We start from the raw sequence: 15,644 nt of genomic DNA, 5'->3' as shown, positions 1-15,644 counted from the left end.
TGGATGATGCAGGAGAGATATTAATGAGCACTACTGTGTACGAGTATGTGTGTTCATGTGTTTGTCCAGGCCTGCCGCTCACTAACACGCTCTGACAGGGTGTCCTTGCCCAGTCAACAAGACTAATCTCTAGTCCGGTCTCTCTCTGTGGGGAATGTTTACAAGTGCGCTGCTCGTATGCAGGATGAGACACGCACACACGACGCAGGTAACAGGAATGCCACCGAAAACAGCTCAAATTCAAACAGCATGTCAAGTCAAAGGGTGAGTGTGCTGACAAATGATCTACAAACTGCATTTGATTTAAGATAAATCAATACCATAAAGTTAAAAAATAAAATATATATAACTGTAAATTTTATACGTTCATTCTATGAATCACACGTACGCATATTTGAGAAATGATTGTACGATTAAATTAAGGATTAAGGACGACATATTTCTGTTTCATAAATGAGGCCCATGAACTACAAGCAGAATTTGATTTGAATAAAGGCCAAATCAAAAGTATGAACAAACAAACAAACAAACAAATTACATTTTTTACAAATAGAAATTATGGAGCTCCGTACATGGCGTGCAGGGAAAAAAAGTAGGATAAATCGTCCGCACGATTTACTAATTCGTTCCCTCGATTTACTGAGAACGAATTAGTAAATTGTGCGCACAATTTATTTATTTATTTCTTGAATGTGCTGGGCTCAGTAAGAAATGTCAAAATGAGATGGAGTGAAAATTGTTTAAAAATTGAAAAATTTAAAAATAATTTACATTTGTAAAAATTCTATTAAATTCAAGTTTATTTGTGTAGTGCTTTCTACGATACAATTACAATGCCATTTTTTTCTACAATATTTAGTAGTAGCTTATCAAAAAATGAGAGGACATGAATGTGAAGACAAATTATCTACAAGCTGTATGATTTAAGGTAAATTTGCGTAATCATATAACATAAATAATACAACTTTTTTAATAAATTAATATTGTACACATTTTTGGATAAATTAAAATTCTATAATAATGAACAAAAATACATTTTTGATTAGAAATGTCAAATGAAAGGGAGTGAAGACGACGACATGAATTATTATTAATATTTAATATATTATTATTATTTTTTTTTTAATAAAACAAATTCAGTCCTTCTTCCCTTTGGGCTATAAATAAATCCAGCAGTCTGATTCACAAAACTTGCCAATAATTTATACGTAAATCATTTTGAACCTTGAAAATGACATGACATTGTTCCAGGATCAGCATTCCAATCAACCAGCTGTTGTCGTCTGATTTAAGGGCTTGAGGATTTTTTTCAGGGTTTGGTTAAGGCCTCTGATTGGTTGACAGGATTGTTGTTCCAGGGACAGCAAGGGTCACTGATCTATAAACATGTCCTTCATGTAGATCCCATTGTGCACATTTCCTGGTAATAGCGTGACAGAAAAAGCTATTTTGTTTAGAACAACAAGTCTTTCATTTAGTTGTCTGTAACCCGTGTCTCCAACTGTTTCCTCTCATTCTCTCTGATATCCATCCTTATTTGTCTCTTATGACCAGCCCCCACCTCCTCGTCTTCTCTCTAACTCTCCTTCAAGTCTCTTTCTGTCTTTGTGTCTCTCACTTCCTTTCCTTGTCTTTCCCACTTTGACCTTTAGATCTCTCTCTCCATCCTGGCGTTTCACTTTAAATGACTAGTGAATGGATCGGTCGGGGACGGCACTTCGGTTTTGCCAGAGGAATCAGAGGGCTTTGCAGGGACATATATTGCGTTTTTACAGGGCTAACAGGGGGATAAATTCAGCTGTCCATCACGACGAAGACAATTGATCTGTCAAGTGTGAGTAAAGGAAGACACTCTCAATTAGAGGAAGGAACGTATGGCATGAAATGAAGAGAGAGACTGTGAAGGAGAGACAGACTCTTTTATGTGTATGTCTCGCTCTCTCTGTGGGTCCATCAGTCTTGGTTATCTGGAAAATCTGACCCAAAACGCTGGAGAAACGAGCTCTCTCTCTCAACAAACTACTTCCACTTTGTCTGTTAGTGACACACAGACACACACATGCAAAGTCAGTCTCACTCGCATGAACACACACACACTTACAAATAAGTATTTTAGGCTAATATGACATTTTTATGTTGTTATGATGTCACAGAAGAAAAAAGTTTTTTTCCCCCCCTTTATCTCATAAGAGAACTTCCTAAGATATTTTTGTTCTTATTAAGACATGATGTAATCAGGAAACCCTTTGAAGTTATGAGGTCATAGAAGAAATTTTTAAGGAACTTAAAGGTCTTTTAAGTTCTTATGATGTCATAATGGGTACTTTTTAAGTTCTTAAGAAGTCATTGGAGAACCTTTTGATGTTTCTCTAAAACAAGCATCTATATTCTGGGTCTTCAAAGCATCTGGCTTCATTTTTTTTCTCAGTGATTTTAATGCTACCTAGAACCAATAAGCAGATATGAAGAAAATAATGAATAAACAAATACATAAATATACACATCTATTCTATCAATAGCCGTACTATTCAAAATATTATTTCATATGATGATTTTTACATCCTCAGTCACTGAAATTCTTGAATAAAATAAAATAAAATAAAATGATAATTATGGAAGCTTGTTTCAGCCATGGGATAAAATATTAAAAAACATTTTTTTGTCTCACAATATTTTAAATCTGTTTATACAATTCTAAAAGAAGATATTACATTTGTTAGAAATAAAGTCAAAATTGTGGGTTATAAGCTTTTGTGAGAGAAAATAAAGTGAGATACCATTTACATTTTTTAATGTAGTGGTGGAGAAAAAAAGAAGAAGTCAGAATTTATATAAAAAGATACAATTATTTTTTTAATGGTATATCCCAATGGAGGAAATCAGCTTTGCTAGATAGTCAAAATATGCAAATGTGACCCTGGACCACAGAACTAGTCACAAACCCAGATACAACTATTTGAAAAAATTGTATTTGTCCAAATGAATTCTTAGCAATGCATTTCACTAATCAAAAATTAAGTTTGGATATATTTACAGTAGGACATTTACAAAATATCTTCCTGGAACATGATCTTTAGTTAATATCCTAATGATTTTTGGCATAAAAGAAAATCTATAATTTTGACTCATACACTATTTTTTGGCTTTTGCTAGAAATAAACCCCAATGACTTGGTTTTGTGGTCCTGGGTCACAAATAACTAAATGTATATCAAAAATAGTTTTCTTTAAATTAACATTTAATTTTGATAAATATAAATATTGTTTTTGTCCGTAAATTTGTGTTTCTCTGTCAGACCACCATTTGCCTCAAAATAATTAAATTCATTTTAAATGACATAACGAAAAGTGACATTTGAATACTGAGAAGCCATAAATAAAACATACTATAAAACTACTATACTATACTCTTTCCTACAGCATCCATACAAAAACTGAGCTCTCCCAGCACATCAGTGAAGGGTAATAATCAGACAAAAAGAGTGTCCCAAACTTATGTAAGGCATGTGAGGGCCGGCCCAAGATCCTCTGGGGCCCTGTATGACTGTCGGGTCTCATCGAGGTGCGTCATTATCTATGACACTTAAGAAGGGGACTTCTACCGGTAATGGTGACACTGATTTAGAGTGACAGGAAGGTGGGGGGAGAAATAGGAAAGGAAGAAGAAAAAAGAGAAGTGGAAATCTACCTCCCCTGCTCTCACTGTCAGCTGGCTTCACCTGGATTGGCCTGTTCATCTGTGCAACAGAGAGAGAAGAACGAGGGACGAGAAAAGACAGGACAGACAGAAAGAAGAGGGGAAAAGACAAGAGAAGACATTAGATTCGTAATTGAGCACAAAAACTATAAAAGAGAAGTGTTCACATTTACAGTTTGTATCAATACGGTCCATTCCAGTACTATTTGTGCCTGATAGTATAATGTCTGATGAAATGCCCACAAAAACCTTGAATGTGTTCATTCAAAATCATGAAATTATTCTTTGCAAAGCATTATTTCATGTCATGCAGTTATTGATTTTTTCATATATTTATATAAAAAATATATTTTATATATATATATATATATATATTTTTTTTTTAATAAAAAAATAAAGATTAAGTTCACTGTACGTAATTCAAAATGAATTAAGGTTATTCTATTAAAATATTATTTCCTTAATTCTTTAAAAAACTATAATAAAAAGAATAAGCTTAAAAATTAGTGAAAAATTATCATCACTTAAATTATTCAAATTGAAGGATAAACTTATTATATTAAAAATATTATTTTATGTGATGATTGTTGCATGACAAGTTATCATATTCTTGTAAAAATAGCTTAAATATGTTTCATTTTGTGATTTTACATACCCATAGTCAAAATGTAAAAAATAAATAAATGCCTATGAAATATACATTGCCTGAAAAAAAAATTAAATTTATATAAAAATGAATGATTCCTATCTTAAAATTCAATTAAGATTTAAATTGATTTCAGCAAGAATAATTCTCTCGATGAATTTAGATTTTTCCATCACTCCATAATTTGCCTCAAAAAAATAAATTTCATTTGAAATGACATAATGAAGAGGAAGTGACATCATTTGAGTTCTGAGGAGCCAAGTTCAAAGTTGGAAACTTCTCATCTCATTTAATATTCATAAATTGTTGTTCTGTCATAACATAGCCCCCCTGGCACACGAAACACTCAAACAGAATTCTATTTATAGAAAAATCATTTGAGTACCTAAATAAATAGAAAGCCATAACCTTATACAATCACCATAACAGGTGAGCTGCAGCAATTGTGGTGTGAAATGTTCCACCACAACACGGAATATATCACCATATTATTAACTTGAGACTATGTGCATCAATTTATTAACACTTAAAAATATTTGTCTTCTCGGATAATGCAGGAAAAAAAAAGGAAAAGGCAAATGTTTCTTAGAATGACTAATTTACAGTTGTACATCACAACAGAGTAAAATTCAGACACACAAAGCATTATTAAAAGAAACGCAAGTCAAAACATGCTACACATTTGCATACATCTCTGTTTATGTGTGTGTGTTTGCGAGTGTGTGAGGTCTCACTAAAAGCGTTTCGTTCTGCTTCCTTCACTCGTGGCAGATTCCCGACTGACTCCGGCTCAATAATACATGTAAGCCACAGAACGGTCTGCGGCAATCAATTTTTAATAATGCCAATTGTCACGCTGCCAGCAGGAAGGAGACGAGAGGAGGGGAACGGATCCTGGCATAGGCCTTACAGACAGTCGCTCGGGGCACTGCCCCCGCAAATAAGACACAAACTCCACTTCTCTATCGCTCTCCACAGCAGGTTACTCCTGGAAATGAGTTGTGACGTAGCAGGTATGTTTGTATGACCCCCGCACTGTCTGCATCGCACAAAACAGAAAAAGTCCTTGAGGAGAAAGTCAAAAACAGAGGACGCAAAACAGCAGCGTATGGTCAAATTTATCAAATCAAATCAAGTCAAGTCAAATGTTCCTTGGCTCCAGATATATATCCATTTATATGACACTGCAATTTGTTTGGTTTAATAAAAAAGGTACATTTCTGCCTAGCCATGTGACCACAGATAATTCTTTTATTTGTAGTTTAAGTACATTATGTCTTTGCAACATTGAATTATTTTTTAGTTAAGAAATCCTAATTTTATTTTCGAATAAGGAGTTTTTCATCATTGATGCGAGTCACGAAAATATTACGCTGTTTTCATTATAATCCTTTTCAAGAAGTTGTTTTCATTATTCAACAGAAAGTGACCTAAAAATGCAGTTAAAATTATTTACAGCAGTTTTCAATACAATATAGTGAATCCTGTTTTTGTATTTTCCACTCATAATTTAATCAATTTGGACAAAATGTTTGATCTGCTAAGTTAATAAATGTGTTAAGTTACATGATTAAATTCCCACATTCTGTAACAACAAGCAAAAAAATAACTCTTAAAATATTAAACAACTGGTTATAGTTAACAATGGTAATAATAAAATGCTGCAGGTGTTTAAATGTTTAATACTTCATGAAATAATGTTTTGTTGAAAACTTTTGAAAAAGTTTGGGGTCAGTTATTTTTTTTTTTTTCATAAGAAGCATTTTATGCTCACCTGAAATCTGAATTTGTTTGATCAAAAATACAACAAAAATATTAGATATCATTACAATTTAAAAGAACAGTTCTCTATTTGAATATATCTTAGAATGTAATTTATTCCTGTGATGCAAAGCTGAATTCTATTTGGATTATTACTCCAGGCTTCAGGGTCACATGATCCTTCAGATATCAGTCTAACTGCTTTTCAAGAAACATTTTTCATCATCAGTGTTGAAAAGATTAATGCTGCTCTATTTCTGTGGAAAAGAGTAATGCTTTTTTTTTTTTTTTAGGATTCTTTGATTAATAGAAAATTTAGAAGAACAGCATTTATTAGAAATAAAAATCTTTTGTAAGATCATAAATGTCTTTACTGACACTTCTAATCAATTTAATGTGGCCTGGCTGAATAAAGTATTTTCTTTAAATGACTGAATACTGAACGAGAGTATAAAAGTTTGCGTGTGCATTTCTGTGCTCGTGCTTGTTTATGCATAATAACGATAAACTAATTAAATACCCTGCAATGCCAATAAACCACTAATTATGTTTATTAAAGTCATCTTCCAACTGCATATTTTACTGGACTCACAGTGGCTCATTTACGACAGAAAAGTACCCAGAGTGCACCTGGTCAGCACACCTGTGGCGTCCTGGCTCTGGTCCAGACCAACAGCTCTGAGGTTTCTCACTTCATAAAGTTCACTTCTTTTTCAGACCTGATCACTCACTCCTTATTTTTCTCCATCCCCACATTTTATTGGCAGTAAAGTCCAGCTAAAGTTTTTAATGTGTCTTGATGCATTATTTATTTTACCATGGCTGCTGATAGCGAGGGCGGAGGGAATAGTGAAAAGAGAGAGAGAGAGCGATGGATAAAGAGAGGTAGATCTGGACATAGATCGGGAAGCAGAGCAAGGTCACAGCCTCACACACACACACACACACACACACACACACACACACACACACACACCCTCTGTATTCCAGCAGGCCTCTACTCACATACATTTTAATGTTTCCCTCCCAATGGCACAAATGGACTCTGCTATGTGTGCTAATTGTGTTCCCCCAACCAGAATCTCACCCATGAGAGAGACACACTCGTACAATAGCATTTCTCACACACTCACGGCCTTTATGCATCCTGACAGAGGGACATGCATGAAATGCACTTACATTGCAGGGTGAATCTGACAGGTACACGTGGAAATCAAACCTAGTGTACACTCACACAAATCTCCTAGTAAGTGTCTTGTGAGTTTAATTACAAATTAATTTTGAATTTATTCTATTAAAAATATAATTTTACATGCCACTGCGTTTATCAAAATTCTCTAAAAATGAAAGAATATAAAAAATAAGCTTAAATTCATTAAAAATTAATCATAAACCTGTTCTTTTAAAAATATGATTGTGTTATTAATTTTATATTGAGTGAATATATTTTTATTAAAATGCTCTAAAAATGTAATTAAAAATTAATCAAGCTGTTTCTATTAAAATATTGTTTATAGATTTTAACTAAATATTGTTAAAAATATTATGTGATGATTTTTAAATTCTTGTATACACTAAAAAAGCTTAAATATTATTCCGATTTTTTATTAAACATTATTCAAATATTATTCATGTGATGATTTTAAATACTCGTAGTCATTAAAATTATTTTATGAATAAAAAAACCATCAAATATATTAATTCAAAATGAATCATAAACCTATTCTATTAAAATTGTTTATACTTGTATTATTAAAATTATTACTTATTATTACAGAAATTATTGTACACATAAAAAATCTTAAATATGTTAATTCAAATTAATCTTAAACTTACTATATTCATATATAGCTTAGTTTTTTTGGATTAAATATTATTAAAATATTATTAATATGTGTGATCTTAAAATATTTAATCATTGATATTCTTAAAAAATGCAAAACAAACAAACAAACAAACAAACAAACAAAAACTTACAAACATACATTGCCATGATAAGCAAAATAAGTTCTCTAGAACTATTTATATATTAATATCTAGAGAGTGTTTTTCTCACACGTAGCTTTTATGCATCCCGACAGGAGGACATGCATGAAACGCGCTCGCATTCCCAGGGTGAATCTGTCAGGTACATGTGGAATGAGATCTAGCGCACCCTCAGTACGCACGTTAAAACCGAACGTGATGGCATGTCATATAACTGAGCTGAATGAAACATAATGTGGCATTTGGAGACATTTGTCACTGTGTTGCGCCACAGGCTTCCACATTACTTCCAAACAATGATTTCAGAGGCCCCTAGAGGACTTTCATCAGCTTCCTCTAGATGGCAGCATTGAGCAGGCCAATTTTTAGCCTTCCCGAGCTCCACATCACATATTCTGAGAGGGCAAAACCTTTTACACAAAGGAACAGTGAAGTAGTAGAAGCAGAAATGGCCTCTTGCACATGTACGCGTGAACACGGACAAATGAGTGTGCAAATCCACTTAAATCCATACAAAATCATGCATAATTCCACAAAATTACCCTTCTTTATAAATATGTTACCACAAAACCATACTTTTCTGTCTCTGTACCTCACAGGCACACCCTCACCTCACCAGAAACCTTCTGTCTCCATCTGTACAGGCCCCGCCGTCCATGTCTCCGCCACTGAGCCACAGCACGGCACGGCCTTATGGTGATGTAACTCTCTGGCATGCTGGCACACACACACACACAAGCCGAGCTAAACGGCCACAGAAATGTACGCGCTGAGGGAGTGTCTTCCACCACGGGGTTCTTTTTCCTCCTGTTAGCCCATTCTAAAGCACTCCAGAAAACCATGATGAGCTGTTACACACCACCTGCATGTCCAGTTCTGCATAATATCACTGCTTCTGATACACAAATGCACGTACAATAATACAGACGCTCTTTGTATGATACAGAAAGCCTAAGTCTTTGCATCTGAACCTGTAATGTTGTGGTTAGCGCATTTAGCTTAGCGCTAGCCACGCACGTTTACATCATGTAAACGCTACGGAGGTCATTTTCAAAATATCTTCTTTTGTGTTACACAGAAGAAAGTAAGTCAGGTTTGGAAAAACATAAGCGTGAATAAATGAAAGAATTATAGTGTTTATGATGCTTGCAACTGATCCTACAAAGTAACTGGTAAGCGTTGTCAAAATAGCAAAACCGACTTTAGTCATGTAAAATATCCTACAGTATGTGACCCTTTCTTGCTCTGTTTTGATAAATGGAAAGCATGCAATGAATAATCTATCACTTTTTCCTCCGCTCTCCCGGAGAAAAATAAGTATGATGAATATCACAGCCTTTATATTCAAATACAAACGGCTGGGCTGTCTGTAAAATACTGTTACAGTGAGGCTTTGAATTGCAGTCACGTAGCAAGAGCAGGGAGCAAACTTTCTACAAACTAAGGCAGAAAAAAAAATTCAAAGTGCATTCTCACAGTAGGAACAATAATATTCCTTTCATTTCTCCACAAAGGGATGAGCGTGCTCTTTCAGGTTTCGTGGAGGAGGAGGTAATTCTTGAAGGATGAGCTACCCTGCCTTTGTTGTGCCGAGCACAGATTGCATTGAGAGTCATTCAAGACACGAGAGCCAGCAAACAAATACTAAATAAAAACATAAAGATAAATTATAAATCTACAGTCTTGTGTTTTCCTGACCGACAGACAAGCAGAGAGTACACTGCAGAGTAGCAGCGCTTTCTAACAATGACAAGGCTTTTAATACACTAGGGTCCAAAAATATGAGACCACACTGAAAATCATATAAACCTTAAAATAACCTTAAAGGTATAGTTCACCCAAAATTTTATTGTTTATTGTTATTTCAAACTTGCATGAGTTTATTTTTTCTGCTGAATACAAAAGAATGTGGGTCACCAAACAGTATCTGGTAGCCACTGACTTCCATAGCATTGAAAAATATACTATAGAAGTCAATGGCTACCACCAATGCTCTTAAATTGAGTGAATAAAGTGAGTAAATAATAACAAACTCTTCATTTTGGGGGGAAGTCACTTTGGATATAAGTGAATAAATGTACTTACAATTTCAAGACATTTAAATGACATTTGACCATGATAAAGAAATTTTGTTATGTAATTCTGTAATTACCACATATACATTAACATTTATTCATATATTTACATTATTACATTGGGCCTATATTAAATAAATACACGTTATATAAAATTACTGTATACAAATATATGCTATAGTATTAGTTTTTATATATTATATAAATATATGTATGATAGAGATATTTAGAGAAATGTTTACATTTAAAATCTAATTATGATACACACACACATACAATACCTTTAAATTTATTAAACCGAGTACATTATATTACATAACTTATCATACAGAAATATATATGGTTAATGGTTAAATTAGAAAACTATTATAGAATAATAAAAATTATAGAATAACAAACAAACTATAAATAATTAAAAAATAATTAAAACCCACAAATAACTGTTTAGAAATAAATATATTTCATTTTTCTCTATTAAACATTATATATTAATCATGTATATATAGCAAACCTGTCTTTACATAGCACACAAGTGCAGCTTTAACACTCCCTAACACGCACTATTTAAATGATTAGTGTGTGTCACACATCTTCAATGAGGGAAGTAATCTGGAGAGAACACACACAGCAACCCAGCGACCTCCACTCGAGCACAATTTCCACTTGGCACTCTTCAAATGTTACTTCCTGCTTCTGCTTTTTAAGGTTCCTCCTTCCCATTCAGCATAGCCTTATTTCACCCAGAGCACCGGGGGCATTTGCTCAAATTTGGCTTTCACTGAATTATTAAACCACCACAGTGCCTATAACTCACACTCATTTTCCTTCCGTCTCTCTCTCTCTCTCTCTCACACACACACACACACACACACACACACTGCAGCATGTCCTGAGGTAAGTCTTTAAAGCGCCGGAGTCCTGTGGCTCCTTGTAACCTTCCCAAACGACATGGATGGCTGCCTCTTTAAACCCCTGCCACCGTCCTCCTCCTCTCTCGGCGCCCGGGACTCCCGTAAAAACCTTGCGCATTTTACACCTCCCGCAAAAGTGCTTTGCACCTCGAGAGCTTCCGAAGGGTTTCATTTAATGATCCAGGAGTGTAAAATATCGCATGGCTTTGGAGGCATGTCTATAAATTGTGTCAAATGAAAATGAGACAACTTTACCAGCGAGGGGGACAGGGAAGTGCTCTTTCAGGACCCGACCTGGTGTGATTTGAATCTGCACAGAAACTCTGCCATAACAGGTGCATTCGGAAGCACCTGGCTAATTAAGCAGAATTTTGTTCTTTTTTGCCAGAAATGTGATTTGTGCACTTTATTGTGAAACGACTACTAGGAACTTAAATGTAATGTCACGCAATGAAAGACATCAGCTAATCGAACCCATAAAGACACAAATCTGCCATCTGCCTGTGAAATATTGACATTCATGGATTTTTTTCTCTAATCTGTTTAGCTCTGTTTCTCAGTGCATTTCTTGTCAGTATCTGCATCATTTTTTTCCCCTTTCAGTCTGAATGCGATTAAAATTGACACAAAACAGCATTCACAACTCATTTCATTTGTATAAAATGACTTTTCACTGAATATTTCCTCGGAAATAATGTATGCATCAGGATTTGACTGGATCATGAAATCTGGCATTACTGGTTAAAGGAACAGTTCACCTAAAAATGAAAGTTTGAATGTACTCACCCTCAGGCCATGTAAGATGTTAATGAGTTGGTTTCTTCATCAGAACATATTTGAAAAATGTTTTTACTTGCTAACCAATGGATCCTAAATGGGTGCCATCAGAATGAGAGTCCAAACAGCTGATAAAAACACCACAATAATCCACATGTCTCCAGTCCATCAATTATTAACATTTATTAATTAACCATTATCTTTATTAATCCACAATTAACATCTTGTGAAACAAAAGCTGCATATTTGTAAGAAACAAATACAAATACATTTGGATTCTTTTCACTTATAAATAGTGCTTGATCTCTGCATATTTATCTCCTGATTCAGAAAGATGACTTACATCTGGAGTAAAGCAATATTAAGGAAATAAATCTCATATTTTAGCCGAAAGCAACAGTTTCAAAACGTCTTGATGATGGATTTATTACACGCAGCTGTTTGCTTCACATGCTATTAACTGATGAACTGTATTCATGTGGATTATTATGGTTTTTATCAGCTGTTTGGACTCTCATTCTGACGGCACCCATTCACTGCAGAGGCTCAACTGGTGAGCAAGTGATGTAACACTTAATTTCCATTCTGATGAAGAAAAACTCATCTACATCGTGGATAGAGAGAGAGAGAGAGAGCAGACTGTTCTTTTAATATTATTTATCCTCCCTCATGAGGGTTTGGTTTCATCAGCAGAAAAGGTTATGATTTTTTTTTTTTTTTTTACATGCACTGATGAATCATGCACAATAAAACCAGGGACATTATCTTGACAGTTAGTAATGGCATTGAATTTTATTTTCATACTGTTTTTACATTTATGAATGTGTTGTATTTAAGTAAATTAATTTTGGATTAATTTTTTTCTAGAAGTTTCTTGTTCTTGTGTTACATAAGCGTTATACTCCTCAGTAAAGTAATAGAGTTTTATTTTGCCTATTTATAAAGTGCAACAGGAACTTGAGGTGAAACACGCTCTAATGGGAATAAAGCTGAAACTGGATTTGAAACGAGAGATCTTTCACCTTTGCCTGTGAGGCTGTCTGAAAGTGAATAATAGCTATTTGATTTGTATCCTGTGACATGATAATATATAAACTCGACTTAGAACCACTTGGTTTTCCATGTTACAGGCGTTAACCTAATGTATTACTGATGCCATCAATATAGATTAGCCAGTAAAAAGTTAAGCATTGCATTCAACATAGGCAACAAAAACATACAGGAAGCATTTAAGTTAAGCTTATTTATTTTTCACTCCTAAGTATGCACAATTAAACGGGAAATCAATTATTTAGATTTTTCACTGACCAGTATGTGAATAAAAGACATATTAGCAATAGATGACCAACTGTTCAAAATATACGTTTAACTTTTTTTAGTACCAGTCCCAACCTCTCGCTTTCTCTCTCTTCTGATCCAAGTATGTGTGTGTGTGTGTGTGTGTGTGATGAGCTCATTAAAGTTGGGCCTAATCCATTAGAGAGGCAGATTACACATCACAAACACACACTCTCTCTCCCATCACTGCATAATTACACATATGAAAGCAATAAACAGCTGCAATAAGCTGCCTCCGGTCATTATGATAGTGACGATAAAAAGAGAACATTTATTTGACAACACGGGGAAAAGACAGACGTAGAGAAAAGAAAGAATATGTCCCTCTTTATTAAATTACACCTCCTCGTTCTCCCTCTCCGTTGCTCGCTCTTTGCGGTGTGTGGAGCATAACGTCTTGGTTGCAAATAAATCCTGCATTCTCGCCGAGAAGTAAACATAAATCACCGCACAACACCCCCTTGCCTTCCTTGTATTTGCTTTTACTTATCTAATGAATAAAAAATGAAAAACAAGCCCAAAAGCTGTCAAATTGGGGACTCTCTCTCTCCTCCTCCTCTTTTTGCATTTCTCCCTTTCTTTTTCTCCTCTCACGACCAAGACACAAAAGTGAAGCTTTAAGTGGACTTGCGTAATTGCCTAGATATTATTTATGCGCTTCATACTATTAGGGCTCTTGTGGTGTCCCGCTTTATACACTCTCTTTCTAAGCGCTCTTTGGACTCTTTTATACCTTCTTCAATATGAAATCAAATGCACAGATAGACTAGTGGAAAAATATTTGGTTTCACTGGGTCAGACATATTGTGTGGGAAACAAAAGTTTGGATACGGTTTGGATAACTTTGGATACGGTTCCCGAAGTTTCTGAATTGAATTCCCCTCTTGTCAATTTCCTTTCCTCTAACAAACAAACAAAAATAGATTAATAATAAAAAAAACAATTTGGAACTCAGAATACAAGAAGCAATAAAATTCTATTACATTTGCAAATTTGGAATCATGTAAAATGAAATGAAATGAAATAAAATATATAATATAAATAAAATAAAATAAAATAATGTAAAAACAAATAAACATGCAACGTAGAGGTCATTCAAAGAGCAAAAATAAAATGAAAAAAAAATTACATAAAAATGTAAATAAATTAATTAAAATAGTAAATAAAATAAAATATGCAATTGTAGCGACAGTCAATAAAAAAATAATAACGTAAAAATAAATCAAATAAAAAACTATGCATTTTAGAGGTAATTTAAAAAGCAAAAAAAAAATGCAACTTAGCAAAAAACAATAAAATAAAATAATGAAAAATAAATAAAATATGTAATTTAGAGGTCATTTGAAGAGTAAATAATAAAATAAAATTCGCAATATAGCAACAGCCAATAAAATAAAATACAATGATGTAAAAAAATTAATTCATTTTAAAAATAGCATTTTTGTGGATAACGGCAAATGGTCAAAAGTAAAATTTTGAAAGAAATTACAGTAACAAACATGACACTGGTTTGTTTTTGTGACCATGGCCATGGTTAAGTGAAACTGACCTGGCCCACTCTAACCACTTACGACCAACAACTTACACACTTCTACCATTAGACATAAATGGGTCAAAAGTGGACCATGTGACCCATCAAATCATGCTGTAAAGGGATTTGAGAGGTTGGGATGGGGTGAAAGCATCCATCTGACCTTGTATTCTCTCTCCACAGTTTCAAAAAAGTCAAACAAGTGAAGCAGAGGTGTGGAAAAGAATGGGAAAGTGCAAGAATCGTGGCACAAATGACTGCAAATGTGATGGATGTTGACAGTTTTGGGTAGGAAGGTGTCAGGCTATCAGAAGCCACCTCTTCTCTCCTTGTACCACGTGTGACGCATAAGCCTTTTTCCGAGAGAGAGGCCACAGCAAACCCAGTCCTCAGGGACTATTTAGTGCTCTTACAGCAGTAAGCAATCATTACAGCAAAGAACTGCCACGTTTTAAATGGAGTTAAACACACAGGCTGGAACAGAAGATCGCCCCAGCCAACAAATACACAAAACAACAAAACATGCCCCCTTCAACATCCTGGCATGCCCAGACATGAAAACACACACACACACACACACACACACACACACACACACACACTCACAGATAACCTCCAGAACATACACAATCATCTGTCCTTGAAGGTCTTGCACTTGGTAATATAACCATCAGACACCTAATAATGTGATTAAAAGCACACTTTATTGGAAAATGATGTCTTAAATTCATGTTTTCAAACCTGTATGACTTTGTATCTTCTGTGGAACACTTGAACATGTTTTCCATTTTATTCAAATGAATAGCAACAAAAACTTGCAAACTTTAAAAAAGATGAAAACAACATCATAAAATGTCAAAAGCATTCACTGGGATGATGATTTGAATCCGACATTATTGCGACTGTCATAATGCGCCAAGAAA

General features: G+C 34.3%; 1 protein-coding gene across 12 annotated transcripts in view; it reads right to left on the bottom strand.

The window, feature by feature from the left end:
• Positions 1-15,644, bottom strand: part of celf4 (CUGBP, Elav-like family member 4) — an 85,215-nt gene that overhangs the window by 14,797 nt on the left and 54,774 nt on the right. For all 12 annotated transcript variants that reach the window (XM_052587930.1, XM_052587933.1, XM_052587931.1 and 9 more), the window contains exon 3: positions 3,688-3,736. In XM_052587930.1, coding sequence (XP_052443890.1) covers positions 3,688-3,736 — 49 coding nt within the window. The remainder of the gene's footprint in view (positions 1-3,687; positions 3,737-15,644) is intronic.

Source organism: Carassius gibelio, chromosome B21 (genome assembly GCF_023724105.1).
Source record: "Carassius gibelio isolate Cgi1373 ecotype wild population from Czech Republic chromosome B21, carGib1.2-hapl.c, whole genome shotgun sequence".
NCBI lineage: Eukaryota > Metazoa > Chordata > Actinopteri > Cypriniformes > Cyprinidae > Carassius > Carassius gibelio.
The sequence above is the reverse complement of the archived record's forward strand: the minus strand, read 5'-3'. Positions and strand labels throughout refer to the sequence as shown.